This window comes from Diceros bicornis, chromosome 11 (assembly GCF_020826845.1).
Source record: "Diceros bicornis minor isolate mBicDic1 chromosome 11, mDicBic1.mat.cur, whole genome shotgun sequence".
Lineage (NCBI taxonomy): Eukaryota > Metazoa > Chordata > Mammalia > Perissodactyla > Rhinocerotidae > Diceros > Diceros bicornis.
The window spans coordinates 16,080,893-16,108,638 of NC_080750.1; the positions used below are offsets into that span (position 1 = coordinate 16,080,893).

A 27,746-nucleotide genomic window follows, 5' to 3' on the forward strand; every position below is an offset into this window, starting at 1 on the left:
GGGTTGTGCCCCGTGATGATATAAATCTCAAGCACTTAAATTTCTTTACTACGTATGTACACAACTTTATAACATACCAATATATTGCTTTGGAATACTTCTTTATTTTATATATGTTTGAGTTCTAGTCCATTTCTTTTATCTATTCATTCATCATACATATTGCCCAGCACACTAGGCATTTTGCTAGATGTTAGGGACTCAAAAATGTTTTTTTTCTAATTTTTTTATTTCTCTTTGGGCAATCTTGGGTCAAAAATACAAACGATACTTTAATGATTTGTATTAGGTTCCATTAAATGTCAAAATTTAAAAATATTTGCATTTACATAATGTGGCAAGATATTGTTTAAAAAATATTTTCTGTATATTCATCTATTCTTTCAGTATTAGTTGAGTTCTTATATATAATACATATAGGTTCTAAATATAGTATATTAATTGAGCTCCTGTTGTTTGTCAGGAACTTTTCTAGGTACTAGGGATATAGTTGTGAACAAAACAAAATTTCCTGTCCTTATGGGGCTCACATTCTGGTGTGTGTGAGAAGGTGACAAATAAAAAATAAATGATATAGAACAAGAGAAGGTCATAAATGCTATGCAGAGATAAAATATAGAGGGGGATGGGTATGTGTAACACAAGGAAGAGTAATTTTCTCTGAAACGAAAACACCACATTTTAATATTTTAAAGCAAGAAGGAAAACCACTAAGAGATATAGTTAACAAGATAACATTAATGTTGGCTTCTTTTAGAAAATGTAAACTATAATTTAATTGGATGTTACAAGGGATAGAATGCCAAAGAAACGCCAAGGAAACCTATTTTTAAATTATAATAATTTGTGATTACTCAAATTGAACTTTTCCCTAATGAATTCACTATAAACATGAGCCAAATATTTATCCCAAAGACAAAACCAGCATCGATAAAGCGCAACGTAAGCGACCCCTGCTGGTCACAATGTAAAAGTTATGTAAATCCAAAGAGATTAAGGATTAAACAGAGGTTATTAACATATTATTATGATTAGTTAGGTACTTTGCTAAGTGCTTTATGTGCATTATCTCGGGTATTCCTCACAATAATCCTGTGAGCGGTATCATTTTCACTGCCCAAGTTCACACAGCTCTAAGACTGACAGCCGGTCGGCCTGAATTCCGAGAAGCATTCTTTTCACTGTGCAACATCGCCACTTTACCACACTACAGTTGCATTCTCAGAGGGCTGATGTTTCCACTTGAAGATCTGTCCAACCATTCATTCAAGAAATATTTATTAGGCACCTACTTTATGCCAGACATTATCTTCAGCCTGGCGATACAGTGAACAAGACAGATAAAATATCTGCCTTCATGGAGTTTTATTATTTCCCCCCCATATTATTGTGGGGGAAATTAACAACATGAAATAAAAGATAATTTCAGATTGTGATAAGTGCTATAAAGAAAAATAGAGCTGGATAAAGGGACAAAGGATGATGGGATTGGCATGCAGGAGGGCTCTATTTTAGATAGGAAGGTCAGGAGCTTTTCTGAGAAGGAGATATTTGAGAAGAAACCTCAGCTCTAAAGAGCTAGATAAACAAAGCACTGGGGAAGAGCACTGCCAAAGAGGAGCCAGGAAGTTTAAAGGCTCTGAGGTAGACACAAGAATGCTATATTTGGGCCGGCCCAGTGGCTTAGTGGTTAAGTGCATGCACTCTGCTGCTGGCGGCCCAGGTTTGGATCCCGGGTGCGCACCGAGGCACCGCTTCTCCGGCCATGCTGAGGCCGCGTCCCACATACAGCAACTAGAAGGATGTGCAACTATGACATACAACTATCTACTGGGGCTTTGGGGGGAAAAAATAAAAAAAAAAAAAAAAAAAAAAAGAATGCTATATTTGAAGAACAGTAAGAAAGCCATAGCTCACTCCATTCCAGTGTAGGGGAGGAAAGATTTTTTTCCTCTACCCACTTAGGATCTGTGTCTGGGGCCTGTGAATTGAACTGACAGAAGACAGATTAATGGAGAAAAAGTATTAAGTTTTATTTGATGTTAATATTTTTACATGGCCTGGGGTGGGGGTAAGGGGCTTCATAGAAAGAACTAAAAATCCCCAAAAAGCGCTTAGACCCAGGGGCTCATATACCATTTCAACAAAGAGTGATACATTGTGAAGACATGATAAAACAAAAGAAAAGGGCTTTGGGCCAGAGGAAGTAAATTGTGGGAAAGTGACTTAGAAATATATGGGGAAAACTAATGCATATAAGGGTTGTTTTAATAAGGTTTCTTTGTACAGACTCATCTCAGTGCCAACTCCTGTCTCCAGTGATAAGAATGTTCTCCTTTTCCTGGTACAAGAAATTTATGCCCTGCTTTTAGGTAGAAAGGGGGAGGCAGAGAGCCCTTCCTGCATTTGCTGTTTCTCAATTGTCTTCAGCTCAAAATAATCAATATGCTAAAGTGGCATAATTTGGGGTGGTATGTTCTGATCCCCTTCACTAGCCACACCTACCTTCTGTTGCTTTTAACAACAAATGTTAACTATTTTCTCTTCATCTAAAAAACTCTGTACCTTTCCAGAACAATTTCTTACATTATCTTTTCCCCACTCCCAATAGCCACTTCAAATCCTAGTTATTCTTCAAGACTCTGGTCAAGTTCCAGATCTCTCATTCCCTGAATGTCTATGGTACATCTTAATAATAATACACAATAGAGTACTTAGTTATAAACAAGTTCTTCATAGGACACTCTTTATCCATATATCACCAATTCTGTGGTAATAACTGGAAACTCTAATTTAAAAGTCTGTACCAATGAATTGATACGTATCTGTATGACTTTCTCATGGAGTGTGAAGTTGTCATCGAATTATCAAGTGGTCTTTTGAAGCAGATTTGAATGGAAAGTTTCCAAATGCCTCTACTTGCTACAGGGGAGTGAGACCATGGACAGAGAAAACATAACACACCCTTGAATAACTCCTTTAAGACTTCAAAGGTGCAAACTACCTTTAAAAACTCTTTTTTTTTTTTTTTTTGGGAGTAAGATCAGCCCTGAGCTAACATTCGATGCCAATCCTCCTCTTTTCTGCTGAGGAAGATTGGGCCTGGGCTAACATCCATGCCCATCTTCCTCTACTTTATATGGGATGCCGCCACAGCATGGCTTGACAAGCGGTACATCAGTGCGCGCCTGGGATCCAAACCTGCAAACGCCGAGCCGCTGAAGTGGAGCGCGCACACTTAACCACTGCACCACCAGGCCGGCCCCTAAAAACTCTTGTATGTTGAATTATAATGATGTATACCTGAAACTCATATAACGTCATACACCAATTTTACCTCAATGAAAAATAAAAAAACTCTTGTAAATTATATGAAGGCAAATAAAATTATTATTAACTAAATCACTAATTAATATGTATTACTGCTTTCATTTATTTGAAGTCATAAGGATTCTTTACTATTTTAGTTTTTCTGGAAATCTAGGAATTTTCTTAACCTTGGTTCTCAAAGTATCAGCATCGGCAGCAGCAGCAGGGAACTTACTAGAAATGCAATTTCTCGGGCCCCACTCCACACCAACTGAATCAGAAACTCTTGCCGGTAGGGCCCAGCAATCCTTTTAACAAGCCCTCCAGGTGATTTTGATGCACTCTACAATTTGAGAACCCCTGTCTTAACGTAAAGCAAGTCGTCTCTCAAGACTATGTCACTTACAACTATCTATTGGGGCTTTTGGGAAAAAAAGAGGAGGAGGATTGGCAACAGATGTTAGCTCAGAGCCGGTCTTCCTCAGCAAAAGAGGAGAATTGTCATGGATGTTAGCTCAGGGCTGAAATTCCTCACCAAAAAAAAAAAAAACAAAACAGACCATGTCACTGAACCTAATGGGCGATTCAAAATTCTATAATATATTTAAGTTATGCTATTCTAAACAACTGTTTGGCACAATAAAGTAAACGTCTTTAAGAAGTAATGTTCAAATCATTGAAAACCTGGTTTGCTTTACCTTAAATTCAACCTAAAAGTTATCTTTTATTTTACAAATTCACATAATTAGTACTAAAATGTTTGTCTTACCACAATAAATTTAATCCTAGATCCCAATTCAGTGTTACTATTTGAGTAGTGAAGTTCAAATATCGCTGTAAAACACGTTCAAGCATATCCTCTGGAAAACTAAACACTAAACTTGCTTGTTCTCTGTGCTGCCCTCTGCTGATTCATATGGCAAACTTCATCTATTTACAGCACTACTCAGTAGTCCCAAGGAAGATAATCATTTAAGCAAATTATTTATTCCACATGAATAAACTATGGCTCAGCTGTAAGAAGAAATTGAGCGAACCTCTGAAAAGTTAATTCTGATTATCATTAGATTGAAACTGACCTGCAACTCCTACTTGATGTGTAGCATATCCTGGTAATCTGCTGGGCCCCTCTCCCAGCCACAGCGTCAGCGTGGATGCGTCCGATTCTGCATGGTGAAAGCGGAAGCCCAGGGAAGCGGCAGGGGCAATAAATCGGCTTTGGAGGATGGGAATGTGCAGCCATACCGCTATTCTACCTTCTGATCTCCACTGCTGTATTGCAGCTAAAAGGCAGAAGAAGATAAAAATCTGTAAATATTTTCCAGTGAGAGGAGTGGAATAAGTTAAAACTCATCTCAAGATGTCACCTCCTCTAGGAAGCCATTTTTAAGCATCCACTTCCATTACTAGTTAGCTATCTTGGGGTCAGGGGATCCCAAAATGTCCTGTTCACATCAGCAGCACGGGAACTACTATGTTTTATTACAATTACCACCTTGTCTACATGATTTTTCCACCAGACTGAATGCCTCGAGAATAGTCAGTATATTCATATCACCTGACACAATGCTTGGCATATAACTGGTGCTCAATAGTTGTGAAATGAACAAATAAACTGATTTAAACAAAACACCATTTTAATGTTGTTCCTTTTAACATCCTTAGTTTTAATCCTTATAAATAACTATTACGGGCTTCTATTTACTCTTCTTTGAAGAGTTCTGTCATAACTTTTTTTTGGTTTATAAAGTTCAAGGTGGTTAAAAATATAACTTTGTTTTTAAATAATGTATGCTAGTTCTAGAAAATTTTGAAAATAAAGTATAATGAAGAAATCAAAACTTCACATTTTACTAGCATGCATTTAAAATAAAATTTTAAATTTTGACATTTTTCCATGAATATAATTTTGGAACTGACATCATACCATATATTATTTACAGCATGTCTTTTACTACATATTATATTGCTATGTTATTAAAATTATTTTAATGAATGTAAATTTTTTATAATTTTATTTATTTATTTTTTTCCCCAAAGCCCCCCTAGATAGTTGTATGTCATAGCTGCACATCCTTCTAGTTGCTGTACGTGGGACTCGGCCTCAGCACGGTGGGAGAAGCGGTGCGTCCGTGCAGGCCTGGGATCCGAACCCGGGCCGCCAGCAGTGGAGTGTGCGCACTTAACCGCTAAGCCACAGGGCCGGCCCTGTGAATGTAAATTTTTAATGACTGCATGATTTTCCACATATAGGTATACCATAAGCTACTTAACTAACTTTCTACCCTTGGACATTTAGATTGTTTCTAAATTTTCCTTATTATAAATAATACCCTAATGAACATAAAGATAGATTTCTGTCTTTGACTTTTTAAATACTCTTACTTTATTACTTAAGACTGAGGAAAAAGATGCTAACATTTCTGCGGCTCTTACTGAGTTCCAGAACCTTTACATACATTATCTCATTAAGTTCTCACAACCATGAAAGGCAGGTATTATCACCTCTAATTTATGGGTGAAGAAACAAATACTTCACAGTTTTAGAAAAAATTTTTAGATCTCTTTCTCCATCATCTCACTTAATCTTTACAATAATCCTGTAAAGTGTGTGTCTGTGTGTGTGTGGTGGGAAGGCTTGATTATTTATTTAACAGTTAAATTCCTTTTCCTTCTCTTCTCTTCCCCAGTTCTGCAGTAGGGCCTCCCTGTTAAGGACCATGTCTTCTACCTCTTTGAAAGTGGGTGTGCCTAACAGAGTGACAAACACACAGGAGTCTTTAGTAAAGACTTCTTGATTTGGGACTATGGGGTCAGATCCTTCTCACCTCACTCTTTCTCTGATTAAATCTTTTTAAAATTGACATACAATTACATAAAGTGAAATGCACAAATCTTAAGTGTATATTTGATGAATTTTGACATATGCATACACTTGTGTAACCCACATTCCAATCAAGATTATAAAACATTTCTATCAGCCCAGAGAGTTCCCATGTCTTCCTTTCCAGTTAATCATTCCAATCAAATGAAAAAGCTGAAATTCCAAAAGTACAGTGATTACCTTCCTGTTTTTTATCTTTACACTCTCTGACTTGGAGACTCCAACTCCCACTGCTTCAGCTAAAATCTACACAAGGATGGTTGCCCAGTCGAACCTCACAGAACACTGCATTTTCTGCTCTCAGAAATTTTCTGAAGGTTGCCACTTCAAACTTCACACCATATGTTCAAAATTGACTCCTACACCATCCACCCTAAACTAGTTTCATTTACAGGCTTATTTTTGGCACCAATGCTTGAAAACTGAGAATCATTTCTTTAATTCCTTCCTTTCTCTTTTTCTCTAATAAACTTGAATGCTTTTTCTTCCTCCATTCCTCATCCCCACAGCTGATATCCATCCCTCAAAGTCAACTCATATACCACCTCTTTGACAAAAACCTTTCCTAACCACTGCTCATGTGCTCTCCATATGTGAACTTGAAGACTTACTATTTGTACAATTTACTAGAAGTTATTACATATTGCCCAATGATGTCTCTTCTGTTATTTATTTTTTCTAATCCTAATTAATATTTCATGCATTTGCAATCCTCCAGGTCAACAGAAGATTATGCACAGGGGCTCAATTCATATTTATTAAACAACTGGCTTGCCTAAAGTCACACAGCTAGTCAGTGGCATAGCAAGGACTAGAATCAGGGTTATTTCCCCAATGATGCAGATATATTACACGCAAAGCTGAGCATCATATTACCTGTTCATCCATCTAACTTTACAGTTATCAATAACAGAACAGGAACACTAACAGAACAGCCTTCAAGTGTAAATCTGCAAACAACTACTGCTAATACATTATACACAGTCAGTCCCATTTACTTGAAAAGAAAGAATAGATTTAGACTTCCTATCAGGCTTTCTTCTCAGATTATTTCAGTTTCTCTTTATAGGCAATACTATTCAGTTTTGTATGACTCAATAACAGCAGAATTAGCAGTGGCTCTCAGAGGCAGCATAGTGCAGTAAAAACAGATTCTCAAGCCAGGGGAAGTTGTTCAATCTCTGTGTCTCAGTACCATCATCTTTAAAATGGGGATAATAGTAGCACCTACCTCACAGGCTTGTTATTAAATGAATTAATATTTGTAAAGTTCTTAAAACAGTGTCTAGGATTTAGTGAGTGCAACAGAATTTGTGTTTTAAAAAAACAGAAAAAGCATTATGGTACTTAAGAGTTTATAAATTAGTTTCATATACTTTATCTTTGATTACCACATCTATATAGTAATTAGGGCTGGGATTATTCATATAAACAACCTAAGAGGCAAATGTTTTCTGTCTTCAAATATTTGCCTAATGTCTGGCTAAGCACATGGCAGAACCTAGGACTTGAAACCTGGATGTGTGAGACTCCAAACCCAACCCCCTTTCTGCTTTCCCTTGCTGACTGAAGTGGTGCTTTCAATCACCTGTTTGGGCACCGACAAGTGACAAGTGTGTGCAATAAATACCTGTATCTACCCACACAAATGTATGCATATTAGAGGATGAACATTGATTTTATTCTCCTAGTGGTGATACTGTTGGAGTCAGCAATTATTCACAACCAGGAGAGAAAATGAGGTGAAGAGATAAGTAGTTTGGGAATGAGAATGATTAATGAAATAGCTAGTCGATTATATTTACACAGATGCTCACTTGCCATATTGCTCAATAGGATAAAGATTATTTGAAGTTTCCTGTAAGTGTGAGAGGATCTTTCCAGGGCTGAATGTCCACGCTATGGCTTCAGTTCGATTATAAGGACACTCAGGGGCAGTTTAAAAAACAGGCTGCAACGCCAAATCAAGGGCTTCTCTCAAAGTGAAGGCTCCTCCATCCAAGCTTGCTTTCTCAACACTGGACTCCAGGTTCAAAGCGAGAGAAAGGAGTTTTCCTACTGAAGTCTGAAACCACCCGCCACTCTGCCTGGTTAATCATAAAGACTTGTTGATCTGTAAGTAGAAGCAAACTCTAGTTCTCGACGCCACAGTTCCTGACTCGATTCGTGTACAAATGTGACCACTCAGAACCTCTCTGGCCCACTCGTTGTCCACCACCTGTATTAGAATGCGAGCGAGTTTTGCTCGTCAGAACCACGGCTCAGCAAACGATAGTAAATCATAATGCAATGATACTAATAGAGACTGAGCGTTAAATAGGTGGCAGACACCGTGCTGAGCACCTTATATGCATTATCCGACTTAACTCGCAGCCACCCTTTGCGCTCCCATCGCCCCGTTTGATGGATGAGGAAAAGGTGGCTGACAGAACCTGCAGAAGGTCACAAACTAGAAAGTGGACCAGAAGCTAGGGCTGCCGATCCCGAAGTCGGGGGTCGTCACCATTTCAGCCCAACCGCTTCAGAGACCTCCCAGCAAAGGGCACAGGAGCGAAAGGGAGAGAACGGGGCGGGGGCGGGGGGTCCCGCGTGCCGTCTCCCCTTCCCTCTGGGGTCGTACTTGCCCCGGGGGTCCCTGCATGACAAAGGCTCGGGCGCCGCGGAGCCCCTCGGCCCAGGCACACTTGCCCTGCAAGACCCTCTGGAAGGCGGCAGCGTCCAGGCGGTCCAGCGCGCCGAGCCGCGCCAGGCGCATCGAGACGCCCCCGAATCTGTCCAGCTCTCCCCGCAACTCGCCCACTGCGGCGGGGAGGTCCTGCGCGCAACCCGGGCCGCCTGAGGCCCTGCGGGCCCCTGAGGCGAGACTTGCGCGGCGGGCCCGGGCCAGCACCGCGCGCCAGCAGCTCCCACTCCGCAGCGGCAGCATCTCGTCGCCGGCCCTCGATGCCCCACTTGCTCGGCCCCCAAATCTCCCGTCCTCGGCGCACCCAAGCGCAGGTCACTACCGTAAATTTTAGAAGAGCGCCACCCACCCAGTCTCAGACTTGGGTTAGGGTTACCACTTCGCAGCGCGATAGCGAGGAGACAGCGAAGTCCTGTCCACCAGTTCCTCTCAGGAATTTGCTCGGCTCCAGGAAAGCGGGAGGAAACTTTCCCACCACTTTCCCCCCCTAGTTTAATTCAACAGACGTTTGTTTAGAGATGGGGAAGTCAGATGGAGACACGAAAAAGTCCTTTCAGGAATTTACAATCTAACTGACGGTTCTGTCCACCTAACCTGTCTTCCTTTGCAGAAGTCAGAGCCTCTTCAACCTCTTCAAAGACCGCGGGTTCTCAAGACGCAGGGTTCCCCCTCTCCCACTGCGCTCCACGCGGGGGATTACGGCTCCGGGCGGAGCCTCACTGACTTCTGCCCCGGAAGTTCTTCCTCACAGTAAAGCGCGCACGTTGAGCCGGCTTTGCTGCTGCTTCTCTCAGGCAACCCTCTGACCATGTCTTCAAAGAAGAATAGAAAGCGGCTGAACCGAAGCGGAGAGAATGGTTCGCTCTCGCCCTCCGCTGCTCCCGCGGCTGCGGGGGCCTCGGCTCCTTCTGCTGGGCCAGGCATCACGGCGGTGGCCGGGACTCTGGTGGTGACCAACTTCTTAGAAAAGGGTAAAGAGTTCTGAGAGGAAGACTGGAGGCCAAGGGGGGGGCGCCACCTGAGAGGACGAAGGCCTAGCGAAGCCGCTTTTAGGTGCAGGGGCTTTTGAAAGTTGGGCGAGGCACAGGTGTGAGAGCGGCCGTGGGACCCCCCCCCCCTCGGCCGCGTCTGCGCTGGAGAAGTTAGGCAGAAAAGGCTTGTCCGTGGCTAAGTCAAGCCGTCTCTTTTGTGAATTGTTTTGAATTTCTGAGTTGCTCCTGAAACAACTTTGCCTCCTTTAAGATTAACGACATATTTAACTGCAAAATTGCTCCTATCTAGCGAGCATAGGATACATGGAAGCATATACTAAAGAAATTAAATACCCATTCAGTAAAGATGTGGATACATCCTTCCTAAGAGATATCTTTGTGCCTTTGAGAATGAAGGTGCCTTTTCCTTCAGTTACTACACAGGTTCTGGTAGTTAATAACAGCTGTTAATTGCACACTAGTGTTAGCAGTAGGTTGGGTATGGCACATACATATCTCATTCAGTCTTCACAGAAGCCCTGGGAGATGGGTACTGTGTTATGCCCATTTTACAGAAGAAGAAAACGTGATTTGCTCCAGGTTACACAGGTACTAAGTGGCAGAGGCGATATTTGAGTCCAGATGTGTTTGAGTCTAAAGCCATTATCCTAGATCACAATACCCTTGACTTGGGAGAACGGATTTATCTGAAAAGTCATTTAGTCAGTAAAGCTTCTGTGTTCAAACTGTATATTATGGCTTTGAAAAATGGATCACATTAAACTAGTGTTAAGATTTTTATTTATGTTTAATGCAAACTCTAAAGACGATCTTAGAGTTAACATAGTGTTTTAGTATTCCTTGGGAGTCAGAGGACAGCTTATGTCCTGCGTATTCAAGTCTCTTTTTCAACTAGATCCTTCCCATTGACATTTAAACCTGCTTTCTCATCCATCTTAAATCAAAACAAAAGCTCCACATTTTCTTCTTACCACCACCCTCTCTCTCTCCCTTCTTCATTGCCAAATTTCTTAAATGGAGCCATCTCTGCCTCCTCATCTCTCACGTACTCCTTAGCCTATTCCTCTTTGACATCCATCCCATCATTCCGTGGAAACTGTCCCTGCCGCGGTCACAGATCATCTCCGTGTTGATAAATCCAGTGGACAGTTTCTCATGGCTTTCCTTACTTGACCTCCAGCAACTTCTGGCATTGACCACCATTTCCTCCTCGAACACTTTACTTCTTGACTTTTGTGTCATTAAACTTCCATAGTTTTTCTCCATCCTTGGGTTGGTTACTTGGTCAGTTTCCTTTGCAGGCTCATGCTCTTCCACTTGATGGTCAAATGTTGAAGTTTCTCAATTCTTAGCCTTAAAATCTTCTTTTTCTCTCTGTAAATCTTCTTTCTTTGGCAAGTTCACCCAATGCTCAGAGTTTGCATCTACATCCTCATTATTTTCAGATTTATATTTGTAATTTATACTATTTCTGAGTCTTGATTCAGTTGTTTTCTAGACCAATGCTTCTCAAACTCTGTAGGGAAGGTTTTTAAATTTATATGTCAGAGGTCAGCACTGTTGTAAAATACAATAAAAATAAATTACTAGAAAAATAAGTTAAAAAATAGAAATTTTTATTAGATTCAACAGATGTAAAATTACTCTATCAAATTGCAATAAAAGCTTCTAAACACTTATTCTCATTTTCTGTACTCATCTTGTCACGAGTAACAAATAGTTGTGAATAGCAGTGTGCTATACCTCTTTTCTTGGCTTTTTCAAAGGTATTTCAAGACTAGCCTCATGAACTCATATTTCCTCCAACAAAACAAACTCTAGCCCCGTTCAGTTTTTCACATTGCAAAATTCAGAAACCTAGGAGTCATCCGTGATACCTTTCTCTCTTACATCTCACATATTCAGTCCACCACCAAGTCCTGTCTATCACCTAAATAGTTTCCACATTCCTCCTCTTCCTTCCGTTCCCACTACTTCCACCATCGTCTCACCTGCACTACTACACTAGTCTCTCCCTTCCAATTCCTTTTCCACTCTGCAGCCAGAATGATCTTTCAAAATAAAGATCTTGCCACTACCCTGCTTTTCACCCCTAACTGGCCTCCAATTGCTGTCAGAATAAAAACCATCAGCTTGATAAAAGCCTGCTGCCCTGGCTGGTCTTCACCTTCGTTATGTGACCCCTGGTTATCTCCCACCACTCTACCTGTGCTCTTTCCCTCAGAGACACAATGCTCCTTTCTGTCCAAGACCTCTATACATTACTGTTCTCTTTGCTGAGAATTATCTTTTTTTTCTCTCTTCATTTAGTTAATTCCTACTCTTCCTTCAGATCTGAATTTAAATATTACTGCCTTGGAGAAGCATTCTCTGATACTTGAAAATTAGGTCGGATCCCATGTTATAGGCTCTTCCAGAACTCTTAGTCGTTCTTTCATTGCATTGATCTTAGTTTATAATTATACAATTATTCAATGATTGTTTAATAACTCTCTCATCCTATTAGAGTGTAAGCTCTACAATCTAATAGAGGCCAGGGACTGTGTCTGCCTTTTTCACCTTGTATCCCTAGTGCTTAGCATATTGTATGCCATATAGTAAGCACATAGTAAATATTTGCTGAATAAATAAATGAAGGGTAGATAGTTTGAAGTTACCATTATTATCTCGTTAGGTTTCTGGCACATAAGGTGCTCAATAAATGTAAAATTAGTTAATGGGGAAAGTGGATGTCAAGATATATTTTTAAAGTATTAGAGGAATGAAGACTAGTGAAGGGAACTGTGTGGAGGACAGTTTGAGTAGATGTGGATGCTGTAAGCAGAGAATACAGTGGAGATGGATTGGGAAATAAGGCCAGTGGATGGGAATTTGAACATGATCTCCGTTGGTGATAGACCTAATGCTCATGAGAAGGTTGAATTTCTTTTTAGCCTTTCATATTACGAAATCAGTTTATTTCATTTTTCACTCAGTACTGTTACTCTTAACTCTGTGAGATGTTTTGTTTTTCTAAGTTTGTTCATCTGATGACAGAATAAAAATAAATGTGTTGTAAAAGTACTTTGTAGTGGTAGAGAATAATGTAAATCAGACATAACTCTTGGTTTTGCTTTCATTAATTTAATTCCTTTTTAATTACAAAAGAGCTGTTTTTCTGATTTTTAAGGAACACTAATATTAGAGCTCTGATTATGGTATATGTGTCTATAATAATTTTTTTATAATAAGTTTTATAACAAAGTTTGTGGCAGGTTAAAACTTCATAAGTGTTTCATAGATTTTGTGCTGAAAAGAATAATATTGTGTACTCATCTACTACATTCACTCATTTCACAGATATTTTTTATTCAACTGCCTCATTTGATGCACTACTAGGCATTGGAGACACAAAGATGAATATGACCAAATTACTGCCCCAAAGCAGCATATGGTTTAGGAGAGAGTCAGACTGTAAAATGAATGAATATTAGGATGATAAATGCTAGTATCTGGCAGCATAGGGTGCTGGGAGAACCAGAGGAGGGATATCTAACCAACTGTGGAGCTTGAGAGGGTGAGTGGGAAAGGGTGGAGATGTTAGCACATCATTTTCAGAGATGTTGCCAACTGGGCTGAATTCTGGGCCCCTTCTTTGGCTAAGAGTTGAAAGCACTAATGTTCATTTCAGTCACTATAAAAGACCTGTGTTACTGTCTTATCTCTGTATTCTTGGGAATAGAAAAGAAAAATAACTGTTTGCTATCATGTGGGTCAGAGATGGAAACACAGCTTAGTCCCCTTGAGCCAGATGATGTGCCAGTTGCCGAGTTCAAGCCTTTGAATACTAGTAGCCCACTCAACTTAGAATCTGATAGGAGAAGCTCAGTGTGCAAGTATGAAAAGCCCTATTGCGAGTATGTTCAGTTCTTAAGGAAATCAGAGATTTTTTTAAAATAATGAAAACGAATACCCACCCATAAAATATCCTTTTTTAGTTAGCTTTCATATTGTCAGTGGACACTCAGAAGGTTTCATTTTTATTCTGCTTGTTAAAATAAAGAGGTTTGGAACAGTTGTTTCCAGGGTATGGTAAGTGTATTCATGTGGCTATGTGGATAGAGGATTTTTATTTACTCCAAAAGAAAGCATGCTTTAACTTAAGTTACAAAATAGTACGAAACTAATTTTCTTTTCTTTCATGGTAGATGATAAAGTTCCTAAAACATTTCAGAATTCTCTTGTTCAACTTGGACTCAACACTATGAAGTCTGCAAATATATGTATAGGTCGACCAGTGTTGCTTACCAGTTTGGATGGGAAGCAAGAGGTAAGAGTCCTTTTCATTTCTTTAGTTTAAGAAAGATTTGAGATGTTTTTCATTTTAATTTTCAACACAAGCCAGAATAAATGAAAAACTGTATTTTAAAAGACGCTCACATCTGTATAAACTTTTCCTTCCTTTGATGTCTGTGACTGTGCTGGGAATAGCAGCACCTAAACATCATAATATAGAGAGAGGCCTTTCCTCAGCAGGTAGTGACCACACATTATCACCCCTATTTCTCTCATTGTATTAGTTATATTTCTCAACAGAAATGTTGTTTGGGGTTATGAAGGTCATGTCTTTTGTGTACCAGTATTTAATTACCCTGCCTGTTTTCAGCTGTGTTTGTCCTTGCTGCCATTCATCATACCCGAGACTCCAAGCCCAGGGCCTCTCCTGGGTCATTTTTGGCAGCTTGGCTTTCTTCCCTGCCCCCGACCCTTGTCTCTGTCCCTGCTGTGTCTTCTGCTGCTGCTTCATCACTCAGTGTTCTCTCAAACACTGGGGTCCTCTGGAAGTGTTTTGAAGTCTCTATTTGCTGATGGCATGCCTCTCATTCTTTCCTTATTCTGGGCTTATACTTTTAAAAATCCTTTACAGTGTCTTGTGAAAGAGAAGACTATCAATGTGTGAGCTCAGCCCACTATCTGGAGCTAGAAATCTTTGCTCCTCTCCCTTAACATTTAAGTCTGATGAGATCTAGGTTCCCACCAAGCTCTTTTGCCAGGTACTTCATTATTTCCTGGATGTAGTTTATGCTCTAGGCTGAATTACCTTACAGTTAGTTTGCCTTCAGTATTTTTTCTCATTTTTTTCTTATCATCTGTTAATGCCTGTGTCTCTTTTCCTAAATCCACCTTTCAGATCTTCCACCATTTTCACTGTGGGATCATTCCTAATCTTCACAAAAAGATGTAATATTTATAAAAAAGATTTTTGTAATTTGTGTCAGATTATAACTCATTTGGGATAGGGACTGTGTTTTGCAGATCCATGTACTTACTTGGCTGTGCTTAGCTTTCTGCCTTATAAATTAATGATATTATTGAATGTTTTCTCATATTTTTATTTCCTGTGTTCTGGGCAGGTCTATACAGCCTGGCCTGTGTCAGGATTTCCTGGAGGCAAGGTTGGCCTGAGTGAAATGGCGCAGAAGAATGTAGGTGTGAGGATTGGTGATGCCATCCAGGTCCAGCCTCTTTTAGGTGCTGTGCTACAGGCTGAGGAAATGGACGTGGCACTCAGGTTTGGTCATTTTCTTTGGTGACTGGAGTAGTGCTGCCCTGCCCGGTAGAAATATAATGAGAATCACAAATCTGAACCACGTGTAATTTTGCATTTTCTAGTAGCTATATTAAACAAGTAAAGAGAAACAGGTGGAATTAATTTTAATAGCATATTTTATTTAACCAATATATGTAAAATCTGATTTTAACTTATAGTAACTATAGAAAACTATTAATAAGATTTTTTTCATTCTGTTTTTCAAACTGTCTATAAAATTCAGTGTGTTTGTTACCCTTGTAGCACATCTCAATTTGGCCTGCCACGTTTTAATCACTTTTTTTTTGGTGAGGAAGATCAGCCCTGAGCTAATATCCAATGCCAATCCTCCTCTTTTTCTTTTGCTGAGGAAGATCGGCCCTGTGCTAACATCCCCAATGTCAATCCTCCTCTTTTTTTTTTTTTTTTTGCTGAGGAAGATTGGCCCTGAGCTGACATCCGTGCCCATCTTCCTCTACTTTATATGGGACGCCGCCACAGCATGGCTTGACAAGTGGTGCGTCGGTGCACATCTGGGATCCGAACTTGTGAACCCCGGGCTACGGAAGCGGAGTGCGAGCACTTAACCGCTTGTGCTACCGGGCCGGCCCCGTTTTAATCACTTGATAGCTGCGTGTGGTGAGTGGCTAATGGCCTCCCGTGTTAGCACAAACTAGATGCGTGCTTGTAATAATGGACTAGGGACTCTCTAATGTCTTACAGTGGGAGTATGCCCTGACATGTTAGGTCAGAGGAGTTATTACTGATGGATATTTAACTGTTTTTCATCTTGGTTTGCAGTATAATCAGGGCCTCTTATCTTTTTTACAGTTGTAAAGAAAGGAGTAGATTACCGTGAGTAGGCAAGAAACAAGTTTTAATTAAGACTGCTCAAGCAGGATACCTGGTTGTGTATTTTAACTCAGTAAAATTTCTGTCAGATTTTAAAATAGTTTCTCACCGAGACTAATTGTTCTAATCCACTTATCAATATAGTTAAAGTATATCGTTCATCATCTTGGATATTCTGTATCTAATAGGATTTTGACTCAGTTTGCATAAAGTCTTATCAAAATTCATTTAAAAAAAGCATTTTTTGATACTTTTAATATCACTTTAGTAATAATTTTGAGGATATGTTTATATTATATGCAAGAATCAAAACATTTTTTAATCATTAGCTTGATTTTAAAATGTTTTTTTTCTTTTGCTACTTTTATAGATTCCAAGCTTGAGTTTCTGCATATTTAGAAACCAGAAAATGTTTTCAGAGCATTATTTTTAATAATAGTTTAACAAACAATAAAATAAAAGGCAGAAAGGAAAAGAGAACACAGCATATGTTGAGCACCAGCTATGAAGTAACACACACTTTTTCTCTTCATTTAATCCTTTAAACATCCTGCAAGTTATCCATAGTTACCCCTTTTTTTACAGAGGAGGAAATGGGCTCAGTGAGGAGAAATAACTTGCCCATTTATTTTATGAGTTAGTAGTACTACTCAGATTAAACAGGATTAATCTTCAGACTGTTTTAAAGCAGTGCTGCAGGTAGCAGTCATCAGTTGACTGGATTTTTGATGATCTGCAAACTAGTCTGACCTCTTGAGGATGCAACAGTCTTAGGTGATAGTGATTGCTTACTGTAGAGGGACTGTGTATGTTTTAAATGCAGCTTGGTTTTTAAAATTTTATTTTAAAAAATGTTAGATTTTAAATGTGGCAGCAGATCTTAGACAGGAAACTTAATTTGCAATAAGAAAAATTAGTAGTTTTAATTTGCTGCTTAAATCCTTCAGTTGGAGCTGAAAAATTTTGTTAATAACATTAGAGCTCCTCCTGGTGGAAATAATTTTATCTGCACCCATTCTTTTTTTAAAAACAAAACTGGTTGAGTATTTTTACTGTTCTTGTATGTATTTGTACATATCTCCTTTTCAGAGTTTAATATATAGAAACAACGTTAAGTACAGCTGGTTTCAGAGTTCTATAAACAGAAGTAAATTTAAGCATTTAAGGAGATGCATACATTTGATTCATGAAATTTCCTCCTTATTCTATTTCTCTTTCTCTTTTACATGAACACCCGGTCAATTCTTGTTATTTGTGGCAGTTATGTTCTATAAAGTTGCCACAAATACTGAATTAGCAAATACTGAACCACTGCTCCTTGGGGCACATATATACACACACACACACATATACATATATATAATATATAAAAATATAAATATATATATCTTACAGAGATTATAATCTTAAATCCTTAAAACAACTCATCATTCTGGTTGGTTCTGTTTTCTTTATTTTACAAAAGAGAAGAGGTGGTTCAAAAGTGTTAAGTGACTTGCCTGATGCTACCCCACTAACAGGTGCCAGAATTAGGATTTAGATCCCCTCCAACTGGCCCCAGAGCTGGAATTTTTTCCTCTACATTGCACTGCCCCTTACCATCTCCATTCTCCGTCGTCTGTCATCTCTGAAGAAGAATTGAAACAAGAGGCCTTTTTTAACCTCAGCTGGGAAAGCGTCGGGTGACCCAGATTTTTTACCTGCTCTGCTCACATCCACAAATGACTGGGAAAGCTCTGCTAGTATTGATTTTGGGATTACAAATACATTTTAGCAAGTAGGAGAATTTGCAGATATGGTATCCACAAATAATGAAGATCAACTGTATTGGTTTTGTTACTGATAAAGTGACTGAAGAACAAAGCTTAGATTTGGATGAGATGGGAGTGCTAACACACCCCTTCCTGTGCTAAACTGTCCACCTTCCACTGATTACCAACAGAGCTCACAAACTGTAGGCATCCTCTGCTGATATAGACTTGTTTACACATGGAGAAGGAGGAAAAACGCACATGTCTGAGACCTCTCCAAGAATGTGTTTCTTTACAGTGATTTTTAGGTACCTGCTTCTGTACTCAAGCAACCTTCCTGGAATACACAGTTATTAGTCAGAAGAAGGGGTTCTCATTTTTTCTTAGGCATTCTCTTTCTCCAGAATAAACTTCCATTGCACTATTACTCTCCTTTTTCATATTTCTACCTCTTCAGATAATGTACTATAAAGGATTTGATTTTCTTGAAAGATAATTTATAAATTATACAAAAGGAATCAAGTAGGCTATTAATAAAAGCCTTTCTTCAAGCTAGGCAAATTGAGAAAGGGAATGATTAATTTAGGCCAGTGTTTCTCAGATGTTTTTGACTATGACATAATTAAAAAAATACATTTTTTATTATGATTCATTGTATACAAGGATCCACAGATACAGTGCTTATATGCATTCACATGTGTGTATCTGTATACATATGAGTATGTAGATATGTGTGTGTGTGTGTGTTTTACAAAGCAATATTTATCCTTTCTATGTGTGATGTACTCTGATATTTTGTATTCTATAAAAAGAAATGTTGGATGAGATTGACTGAAATGATTTCATGATCCACTAATGGATAGTACCCTATGTTTGAAGAAAACTGATTTATGCCTCTAGGACACCAAATTGTAAATGATATATTCATGGCTATAAGAAGTATCTGAAAACTGTAAATCATTCCAAAATTGTGTAAATCATTTCTAGGTTGTAAACTAATTATTCTTTTGATTAGGTCTACATTACAACTATGCACATGTCATTTTATGTTACATTTCAGTTTCTAGTATACTTAATGCTGATTTTTATTTCCCCTTTACAGTGACAAAAATGTGGATATTAATGAAGAACAGCTGACTGCTTGTCTTCTGAGAAAACTAGGTGAGACATATATTTTAAATAGTTTTTTAATTTTAAGAAGCAGGGTAGCAGCAAATAAAGTAATGTGTTCTTTTCAAAACAGCATAGAGAATATTCTGCTCAATGAATTAATTCCCTTTGGGACAGGGATTTTTTTTTTGCCCCAATTGATTGGCAGTTGAGCAGTGGAGAGAATATATGACTTGTCTATGGAAAAAGTCTGTAGTAGAACTGAGACTTTTAACCCCTGAGTTCTTACTCTTTCCAGTAAGAAAGTTATCATGGTTTGCTGATTTAGGTATGCTATGTTAGGTTAGTTCATTATTAAACACTGAATGCCTGATTTTTTGTTGATATAGTTGGTAGTATCCTAGATGCATTGAGTGTAGAGGATTTCAGAGAATCATCTTGTCCTTCCATCTCCAGATAGTGCTCTATCATATGGGAGTATTAGGTCCTCTGTTTTTCATGACAGTTATTTTATGAATACTCCCATCTTTGATTTAGTCTTTTCAGTCAGATAAATTTTGTTAATAGATGAAATAAATTGCTCTTTAAACATTAAATAGGTGAAAAATTGTGCTAACATATATATTCAATATATTGTTTTCTAGATGGCAAGATTGTTTTACCAGGCAACTTTTTGTATTGTACATTCTATGGACGACCGTGCAAGTTGCAAGTGTTGCAAGTGAAAGGGGCAGACGGCATGATATTGAGAAAGCCTCAGAGTGACTCTGACACTGATGCCCAAGGAATGGCCTGTAAATTGTCCAGCACAGAAACCAGTACCCTGGATATATCCATACAGCTAAGCCAATTAGATCTGGAAGAGCCCCAGGACCCAACATCAAGCAGTACTCCTTGCAAACCAGTAGATGACAGAATGATAAATAAAGCTGGTGACATTTTGTCAGATGTTACACAGAGTCCTGGGGACGATGGTGAACTTGGATTAGAGGAAGTCACAGGCCTTACATGTAGTTTTGAGTCTGCCAGAGAAGGAAATGAACAACTTATCAGTAAAGAGAGCTTGCTGAAGTCAGCTAGCTTGGGAGCAAAGTGCAACACTGATACTTTTTACTTTATTTCTTCAACAACGAGAGTCAATTTTACGAAGATTCGTACAAATTCAAAAGAGCAAGACAACCAATTCAAAGTAACTTACGACATGATAGGAGGCTTAAATAGTCAGCTGAAGGCAATTAGAGAAATAATTGAATTGCCCCTCAAACAGCCTAAACTTTTCAAGAGCTATGGTATGATTTCTTCGGTGTATTGTACCAGAGTATTAAATTTAAACTATAAAGCGGTTGGCTCACTCCACTTATCTAGTGATTGCTCACCTTCTTTTCCTGTTTTTCTTTCCTGAGTAGTAGATATGGTAGGAGTTGCTTCGGGAGATGCCAGTTGAGAGTGAGTGAGTTGCTTTGGGAGATGCCAGTTGAGAGAGCCTTTTTCTATGCTTGGTCTCTTTAGGTTGTAATGTGAGTTAGTTGCAGCCTTTTCCTTTCTAATCGCATACTTCCATGGTTGTTTGTATTGAATCTAGAATAAATATCTTATCATGCTAGATCAGCTGTAGTGACTAAAGAAATAAACCAAATATTCAAATATGTTGGATAAAACTTCTTTGTTAGGACATGTAGCTGTGTGCAGATCTCTTTGCACTGAAGCAAGTGGTTAAGGGAGTGACTTGGCTCCTAGGAAACTCAGGACTTCGTCTGTATAGTTACTACCCTAGATCCTCTGCATGTATTTGGTACATACCATTTCTTTCTCTACTCTTTCCTTTTTCATGAACCTTTATATATATGTAAAGTGAACCCTTGGGTTCACATTTTCCTAGTAATGTTTATACTCCAAGACAGCTAGATGGATGAAAATTGGCATTGGTGGCTTGCCTTTGGATGCCCTTGTTGTTGTCTGGACTTTGGTTTCTGATCATTGAACTGTGCTGTGTGGGATGGGGCATGGCAACAGTGTGGGTGTCCAGCCAGTTTTTTACCAATGTGCCTGGCCTGGTTGGGTCTACAGAGAGAGAGAAAGTCAATGTTGGAAATCGGTTTGGACTAGTTAGTACATGTTTCTGGGGAGAAAAAAGAAGGTCTGACTCTTACTTTAGTTTTGTGATGCAAGGTAAATTTATATTTTATAACTCTTTTTGAAGTCATATGACAACACTTACAAGAAACCTGTAATGCTGAATCCAGTGTTCTCTTTTTCTTCTAGGAATTCCTCCCCCTAGGGGAGTGTTACTCTATGGTCCTCCAGGTACTGGAAAGACAATGATTGCCAGGGCTGTTGCTAATGAAGTCGGAGCCTATGTTTCTATAATTAATGGTCCTGAAATTATAAGCAAGTAGGTGCACAATTTAATAGAATAAACAATATTATTAAATATACTTCCTAAATGTGGTTTTAAAAAAATGGCAGCATAGTATTCTGTCTGGATATTTCATATGTTGAAATATTTTAAATTTGCTTTTTAATGTGTATAACAATTTTGGGGAGAATAATTTTTGAAAGTAATTTTAAGTTTTCTGGAAATATTTGAAAATTCAGATGACCTTTTATAGACAAAGCTTTAAAAACAATAAGAGTTGGTCCTCAAATGTATTTTATTTGTTACAGATTCTACGGGGAGACTGAAGCAAGGTTACGTCAGATATTTGCTGAAGCCACTCTGCGGTATTCTTTATTTTTAGATGATTTAGTAGTCAAGGCTGTGTTAATCAAAGTAGAGATACTAACACTTTATGTGAAGCATGAAAGAATAGTACAAAAATAATAGTTATAGCACTAGAAATAGATTGTAAATCTAATGAGATTCTGTCTAATCTGTTTCTATCTAATGTTGTTTTGGAAGTTTCATAAATGAGTTATTAAATTAGATAAAGTAGCAAAAGGTGCAAACTTTCACTTATAAAATAAATAAGTCTGGGGATGTAATGTACAGCATGACGAACATGGTTAATAATACTGTATTGCATATTTGAAAGTTGCAAAGAGAGTAGGTCTTAAAAGTTCTCATCACAAAAAAAATTTTGTAACTGTATGGTGACAGATGTCAACTTTTCACAGTATATACAAATATGAAATCATTATGTTGTAAGCTGAAACTAATATAATGTTAAATGTCAATTATATCTCAATAAAAAAATTACATAAGGTAAAGAAGACAGTGTTGTTTGATAAATCATGTGACTTTGCTTGAGTGGATAAATTTATGATTTTCTTTCTTTTGGGTTCTGAGACATATCCAGTATATCTAGTTCCCTTAGTGGACTATAATATTACAGTAGCCCTTCATGCTTAAAACTTTGTTTTATTATACTTTGTTTCAAAGGGACAAATCTTCTGTCCTTTAAAATGATTCTTTCTGATTATTTCTTAGTTTAGGCTACCATGTTACATTGCAAGGAGTGTTAGAATATGGTCTATATCTTGGTCTAATGTAATATTCATAATATGGCTATGTCTCTACTATTGTTTTGGTATTTAACTTATCATAATTACTGCTTTATTATCAAAAGAACTTCTGTTTTTAAAGTTTTTTTTTTTTCCATTGACAGTAGATGAAATTAGTTTGTAGTCCCAATACTGAAGATTTGAGAACCAGTGGTTATGTCTTGGTTTGTTGTTATGTTCCTGGCAGTTGAAATTTCCTCTCGTGAGAGAATGCACATCTTTTTATGGGAGAATTGATCATGAAAGTTCTTTTTTTAATAGGTTAAAAAAAAGAGAACATTTCTACTTTTTATCCCTTGGCCTTTAAACCTGCTCCAAGGGACAACATCTCTTGCCTCAGCTTCTGAATTGATCTAGGCATAACAATTTAGTAGGCGTTAGTGGCCAAGTTCCTGTCTGGGCATAGACTTTCATCTCATGAGCAACATTGAGGGCAGATCCACTAGAATGTGATATTGTGAGGTAATAATTTGGACTAGAATTAATCTAAGGTTTTTCAGCTTATCCTATTGCCTTTGTCTTTAGTATTATTAACTAAATTCTAAATTTGATTTGTTGCATTTCAATTAAAAATTTCAAACTAAGTAGTTTTAATTTTTTAATTGAAATGCAATGTATCAAAATTAAAAATGGAATGTGTATTAGGGAATTCATTTTTACTTGTTTGTTTTTAGGCACCCTTCAATTATTTTTATTGATGAGCTGGATGCACTTTGCCCTAAAAGAGAAGGGGCTCAGAATGAAGTGGAAAAAAGAGTTGTCGCTTCCCTCTTAACACTGATGGATGGTATTGGTTCAGTAAGTATAGCACCAGTATTGATTCTGTGTAGGAAGGGGTTGATTCTTAATAATATATATGTAGTAGCAAAAACTATCAAATACTTTGGGTATCCTAAGATAAGGGAAAACATATTCATAAAAACTAGAGGCAAGACCCATAAAATAATTTTCTTCAGTAGATTTTGTAGTGACTGCTAGGATAATATAACCTGGCATGTTTTTCTAGCATATAAAATAATATACAATGATGGATTTCTTTTGTAGTAAATGATATTAAACTAAAAACCTGAAGCAAAAATCAGTAAGGAAGATTTGGCAGTTATTTTTAGAGGATTTTACTAAGAAATTTCATGATTGTCTTATTACTTGTGTAAAAATTGATTTTTTCAGAGCTTTAAGTTTGGCAAATGAAAGGAAAGAAGGTGAGAATAATGCAAAATGTGTTTGTACAACATTTAAAAAGAATTTGCCCATGTTACCATATTCTCTGATATGGCATGCACTCTTATGTTAATAAAAACTATGTGCTAATTATGAAAGGGAGATCCATAGTACTAATAGAGAACAGGAATAAAGAAGAGTTCTCTCAGACTCCTTACAGCCATTTACCAGAAGAATACGCTTATGCAGAATTGTAAATAACTCACTTTTTAGAATCATAATATGTTAAAACTAAAAGAAATTTTAGAAATCGTGTAATCCCAAGCCCTCCTTTTGCACATTAAATAGCTGGACAGTTAGAACTTTCTGGTTTTTACTGCCTATTGGTAGAAACCAAACGTGTGAAAATAGCATGAAGGTTTGGTATTCAGTCTCTATTATTTGCTAACGTGTGTTACAATTTTAAGAGTAACACAAGAGAAGGATCATTACCTGGGGAAGGCTGGATGACCACCTGGTTGACAGTCTTGGGGAAGTACCTAGGTATGATCATCATGTGCGAGGTTTGATTCTCAGCTTATAAAGCTGAAGAATTCAATGTTGTTAGTGTATTGTAGATGGTGGGGCCCCGAGGACTGACCCACGTTAATAACACTCACGAGAGACTGATGTGTAAACTGGGATGCCAGTTTATCTGTTTACAATGAGGAAATTATTAAGCAGACCAAATATCTTCGTTTATGGATGACTCTATTTTCACCCTGAAGGCAAATATATGTGGAGAGCTCTTATTATAATTAGAAGGGTTCCTGGTGAGTAGGAAATCAGATGGAAGGTTCTGTGTTGGAGGATCTTAATCACTATGTCATTGCTACGTCTTTCTCTGCCGCTAGGACAGGCCTGCTATGGACTGGTATTCTTGCCTTTGGGCAGGACTGGAAGCATGTGACACTGATGTTTTAGTCTGAAAATGTTTAAGGGACTGCATTTATCTTCTAAACTCATAATTTGTAGACTCAGTGTAATCCATGCATTTTTCTGTTGGCACATCTAGTGTAATTGATTAGGTTTGAGTTTTCTTAAGTTGAATCACCTTCCAGTTAAGCTTGTCTCTGTGAGATTACACTTGGGTCTTTGGATAAATGTTGGATAATTTCTACAGGTGGCTGATCATGATTGTAGTTCTTGATAATTTGTTCCAGATTTCATTCTTAGAGAGTAAAAATCCATATGTATTCAAGGGTGGCTGGTACTTGGGTGTTGGTTATATTGTTGTCTGTATTTTCGGGAGTTTAAAAATTTATCAGAATAAAAAAGAGACAGTCCATATGTGAAAAAGATTTCTTAGACAACCATATAATAGAGCCTTTTTCTATTTGAATAATACATAGGACATAACCTTTGCTTTCAAGTAGGGGAAAAGGACAACTTAAAACAATTAAATTAAAACAACTATATGGTAGGGTATTATATGTCATTGTTCATGAGGATGGTGTAGTTACGATGCTAGAGGTCGGAGAGACATCACCTACAATAGATGGAGAGGTAAGTTTTGGAAAACTTTCTAGGTGAGGGAGCATGTAGGTTAAACTTTGGAAAATATGGGACAAGTAATAAAAGTGTAAGGGATAGGGCTTAGCAGTCTGAACAGTTAGATCCATCCTTGTCTGTATAGCCAGTGCCTATATATATATTTATATATATTTATATTTGTATTTATTTAGTTATTTACTTGCTTACATTTTAATTTTCATTTTATTTTGTTAGGAAGGAAGTGAAGGACAGGTATTGGTCCTTGGGGCCACAAATCGCCCTCATGCTTTGGATGCCGCACTCCGAAGACCTGGACGATTTGATAAAGAGATTGAAATTGGAGTTCCTAATGCTCAGGACCGGCTAGATATCCTCCAGAAACTGCTGCAAAGAGTTCCCCATTTGCTCACTGAAGGTGAACTGCTACAGCTGGCAAATAGTGCTCATGGATATGTTGGAGCAGACTTGAAAGCTTTGTGTAATGAAGCAGGTGAGAGTGATTTGCTATAGCAAGTCTGTATTGATGGACTTAATAACTCTGGTTTATTTACATGCTGATAATTTATATATCACTTATTTCTTAATGGAAATAGCTAATTTTTTCTAATCATAAAATATATGTTTATTGAAAAGAACCTAGATAATTCAGAAAACTGTAAAAAAAATAAAAATCACTCTTAATCCTGGCTCCTAAAGATAACTACTATTGTAGCATGTATACCTTCAGACTTTTCCTAAGTATACACACACCCACATACACATGTACATGCACACACACATGTAAACGGATCCATTAATGGCAGTATTCATGATGATAGTGTTTATTGATATTGTGCCCTGGAAATTAGGGAGAAGTGCCTGTAGGAGGATCAGAATTTTCCTTAAGGAGCAGTTTTGTATTTGTTGAAGTGCTGAAAAAGTACTTAGTGAAACCTAAGAATTCGATGCCTCAGAGTATGTGACAGTGATGTTTAAGTCTGAAAATGTTTAAGGGCTGTTGAAATAATCATTTGACTCCTTGACTTTAAGAACTTCACCATGGCATAAGTGTAGTTACTTTGGAAGCCCTTAAGACCTGTTGACCTTTGTGTAAGATTAATTTTTCAGAGTAATTTCAACCATGGAAAATGTATTCACATCAGAGCAGTTTTTTTAAGCTATTGAAATATTTGATCAGGCAAGTAAGAATTTACTGAAAAATAGCTGATAGTCTTTTTTTTTTTTGTCCTGAGAGAATGGGTTTATTTCTGGTAACCTCTAAAGGCTGGTCACATACCTCAAAGCATCTCTTGTTTGCCAGTAATCTTAGGTTCCTTAAGTTGATTCCCTCCTTTTGTGTGGGCATATGTTTCTAAGTCCTTTTTGTTCTTTGGAGGAATTTTTTTAAGTTGTGGCCTTCTGTTTTTCCAGTTTGTGACCTATCCCAATGTTTCATAAGGTGCTTTAAAGAAAGTTTAACCCTCGTAGGTAATAGAAGAAATGAAAATCTTGAGTTGGAAATTTAGTTAGAAAATTTAGCATAGAAATATGGTAACTTTTACCTCCAAATCATTGATTCATAGTTAATCTAATTTAGTAGGCTTTGAAGACCTTTCCATTAGCCCTTTCATCCTTCTAATCTGGCCTGATTTGTGCAGGAAAAGAGGTTAGAGAAGGAAAAACAGATAGAGAAGAAAACTTGGAAGAGATATTTAGGAATCTTTGAATATCTTCCTCTTGGTGGAGAAAAGGAGTTTTGTTTCATTCTGTTTGATCATTATCACAATTTCCATGTGAGAAGACTCACAGGTGGGGAGACTACAGGTTATGTAAACTACAAGCCAAATATAAACAGTCTCCTGATACATTATGGTCTAGGACAAGGTCCCTCTCTGTCTAGTTTCTTGTGCTTCACAAGATATGGTGGGCTTGATCATGGTAATGAATTCCCTAAGTGATCAAGAAGCAGAAGTATCAGTGGATAACTTTGCTTCCTTCATTCCATTGGGTGATAATGAAGAGTCTGAATTACTATGTAGGCATTGCTTTTGGATTTGCCCATGGCATCTAGGCAAGGATTCAATCTTCAATAACCTTTATCAGACATTTTTTGACTTTCTATTATATTTCACGTACTCTAGAAGGCTCTGGGATTCTTGCTGTTCAGAAACACGCTATCTGATGAGGGAAAGAAATTTGTAAACAACTTCTTCTTTTTTTTTTTTTTTGTGAGGAAGATCAGCCCTGAGCTAACATCCGTGCTAATCCTCCTTGTTTTGCTGAGGAAGACCGGCTCTGGGCTAACATCTGTTGCCAATCCTCCTCCTTTTTTTTTTTTCCCCCCAAAGCCCCGGTAGATAGTTGCATGTCATGGTCGCACATTCTTCTAGTTGCTGTATGTGGGACGCGGCCTCAGCGTGGC

General features: G+C 37.9%; 1 protein-coding gene across 5 annotated transcripts in view; it reads left to right on the forward strand.

Annotated features, from left to right (window-relative positions):
* Nucleotides 1-9,627: 9,627 nt before the first annotated feature.
* The window catches only part of AFG2A (AFG2 AAA ATPase homolog A), a 326,176-nt gene continuing 308,057 nt past the window's right edge, over nt 9,628-27,746 (forward strand). For 2 of the 5 annotated variants that reach the window (XM_058550013.1, XM_058550015.1), the window contains exons 1-10: nt 9,628-9,847; nt 14,056-14,177; nt 15,262-15,419; nt 16,269-16,292; nt 19,143-19,201; nt 19,795-20,439; nt 21,413-21,542; nt 21,815-21,871; nt 23,326-23,449; nt 25,580-25,835. In XM_058550013.1, the coding sequence (XP_058405996.1) occupies nt 9,685-9,847; nt 14,056-14,177; nt 15,262-15,419; nt 16,269-16,292; nt 19,143-19,201; nt 19,795-20,439; nt 21,413-21,542; nt 21,815-21,871; nt 23,326-23,449; nt 25,580-25,835 (1,738 nt within the window). In that variant the 5' untranslated portion in view covers nt 9,628-9,684. The remainder of the gene's footprint in view (nt 9,848-14,055; nt 14,178-15,261; nt 15,420-16,268; nt 16,293-19,142; nt 19,202-19,794; nt 20,440-21,412; nt 21,543-21,814; nt 21,872-23,325; nt 23,450-25,579; nt 25,836-27,746) is intronic. The other 3 variants (XM_058550011.1, XM_058550014.1, XM_058550012.1) reach the window with 2 other exon arrangements.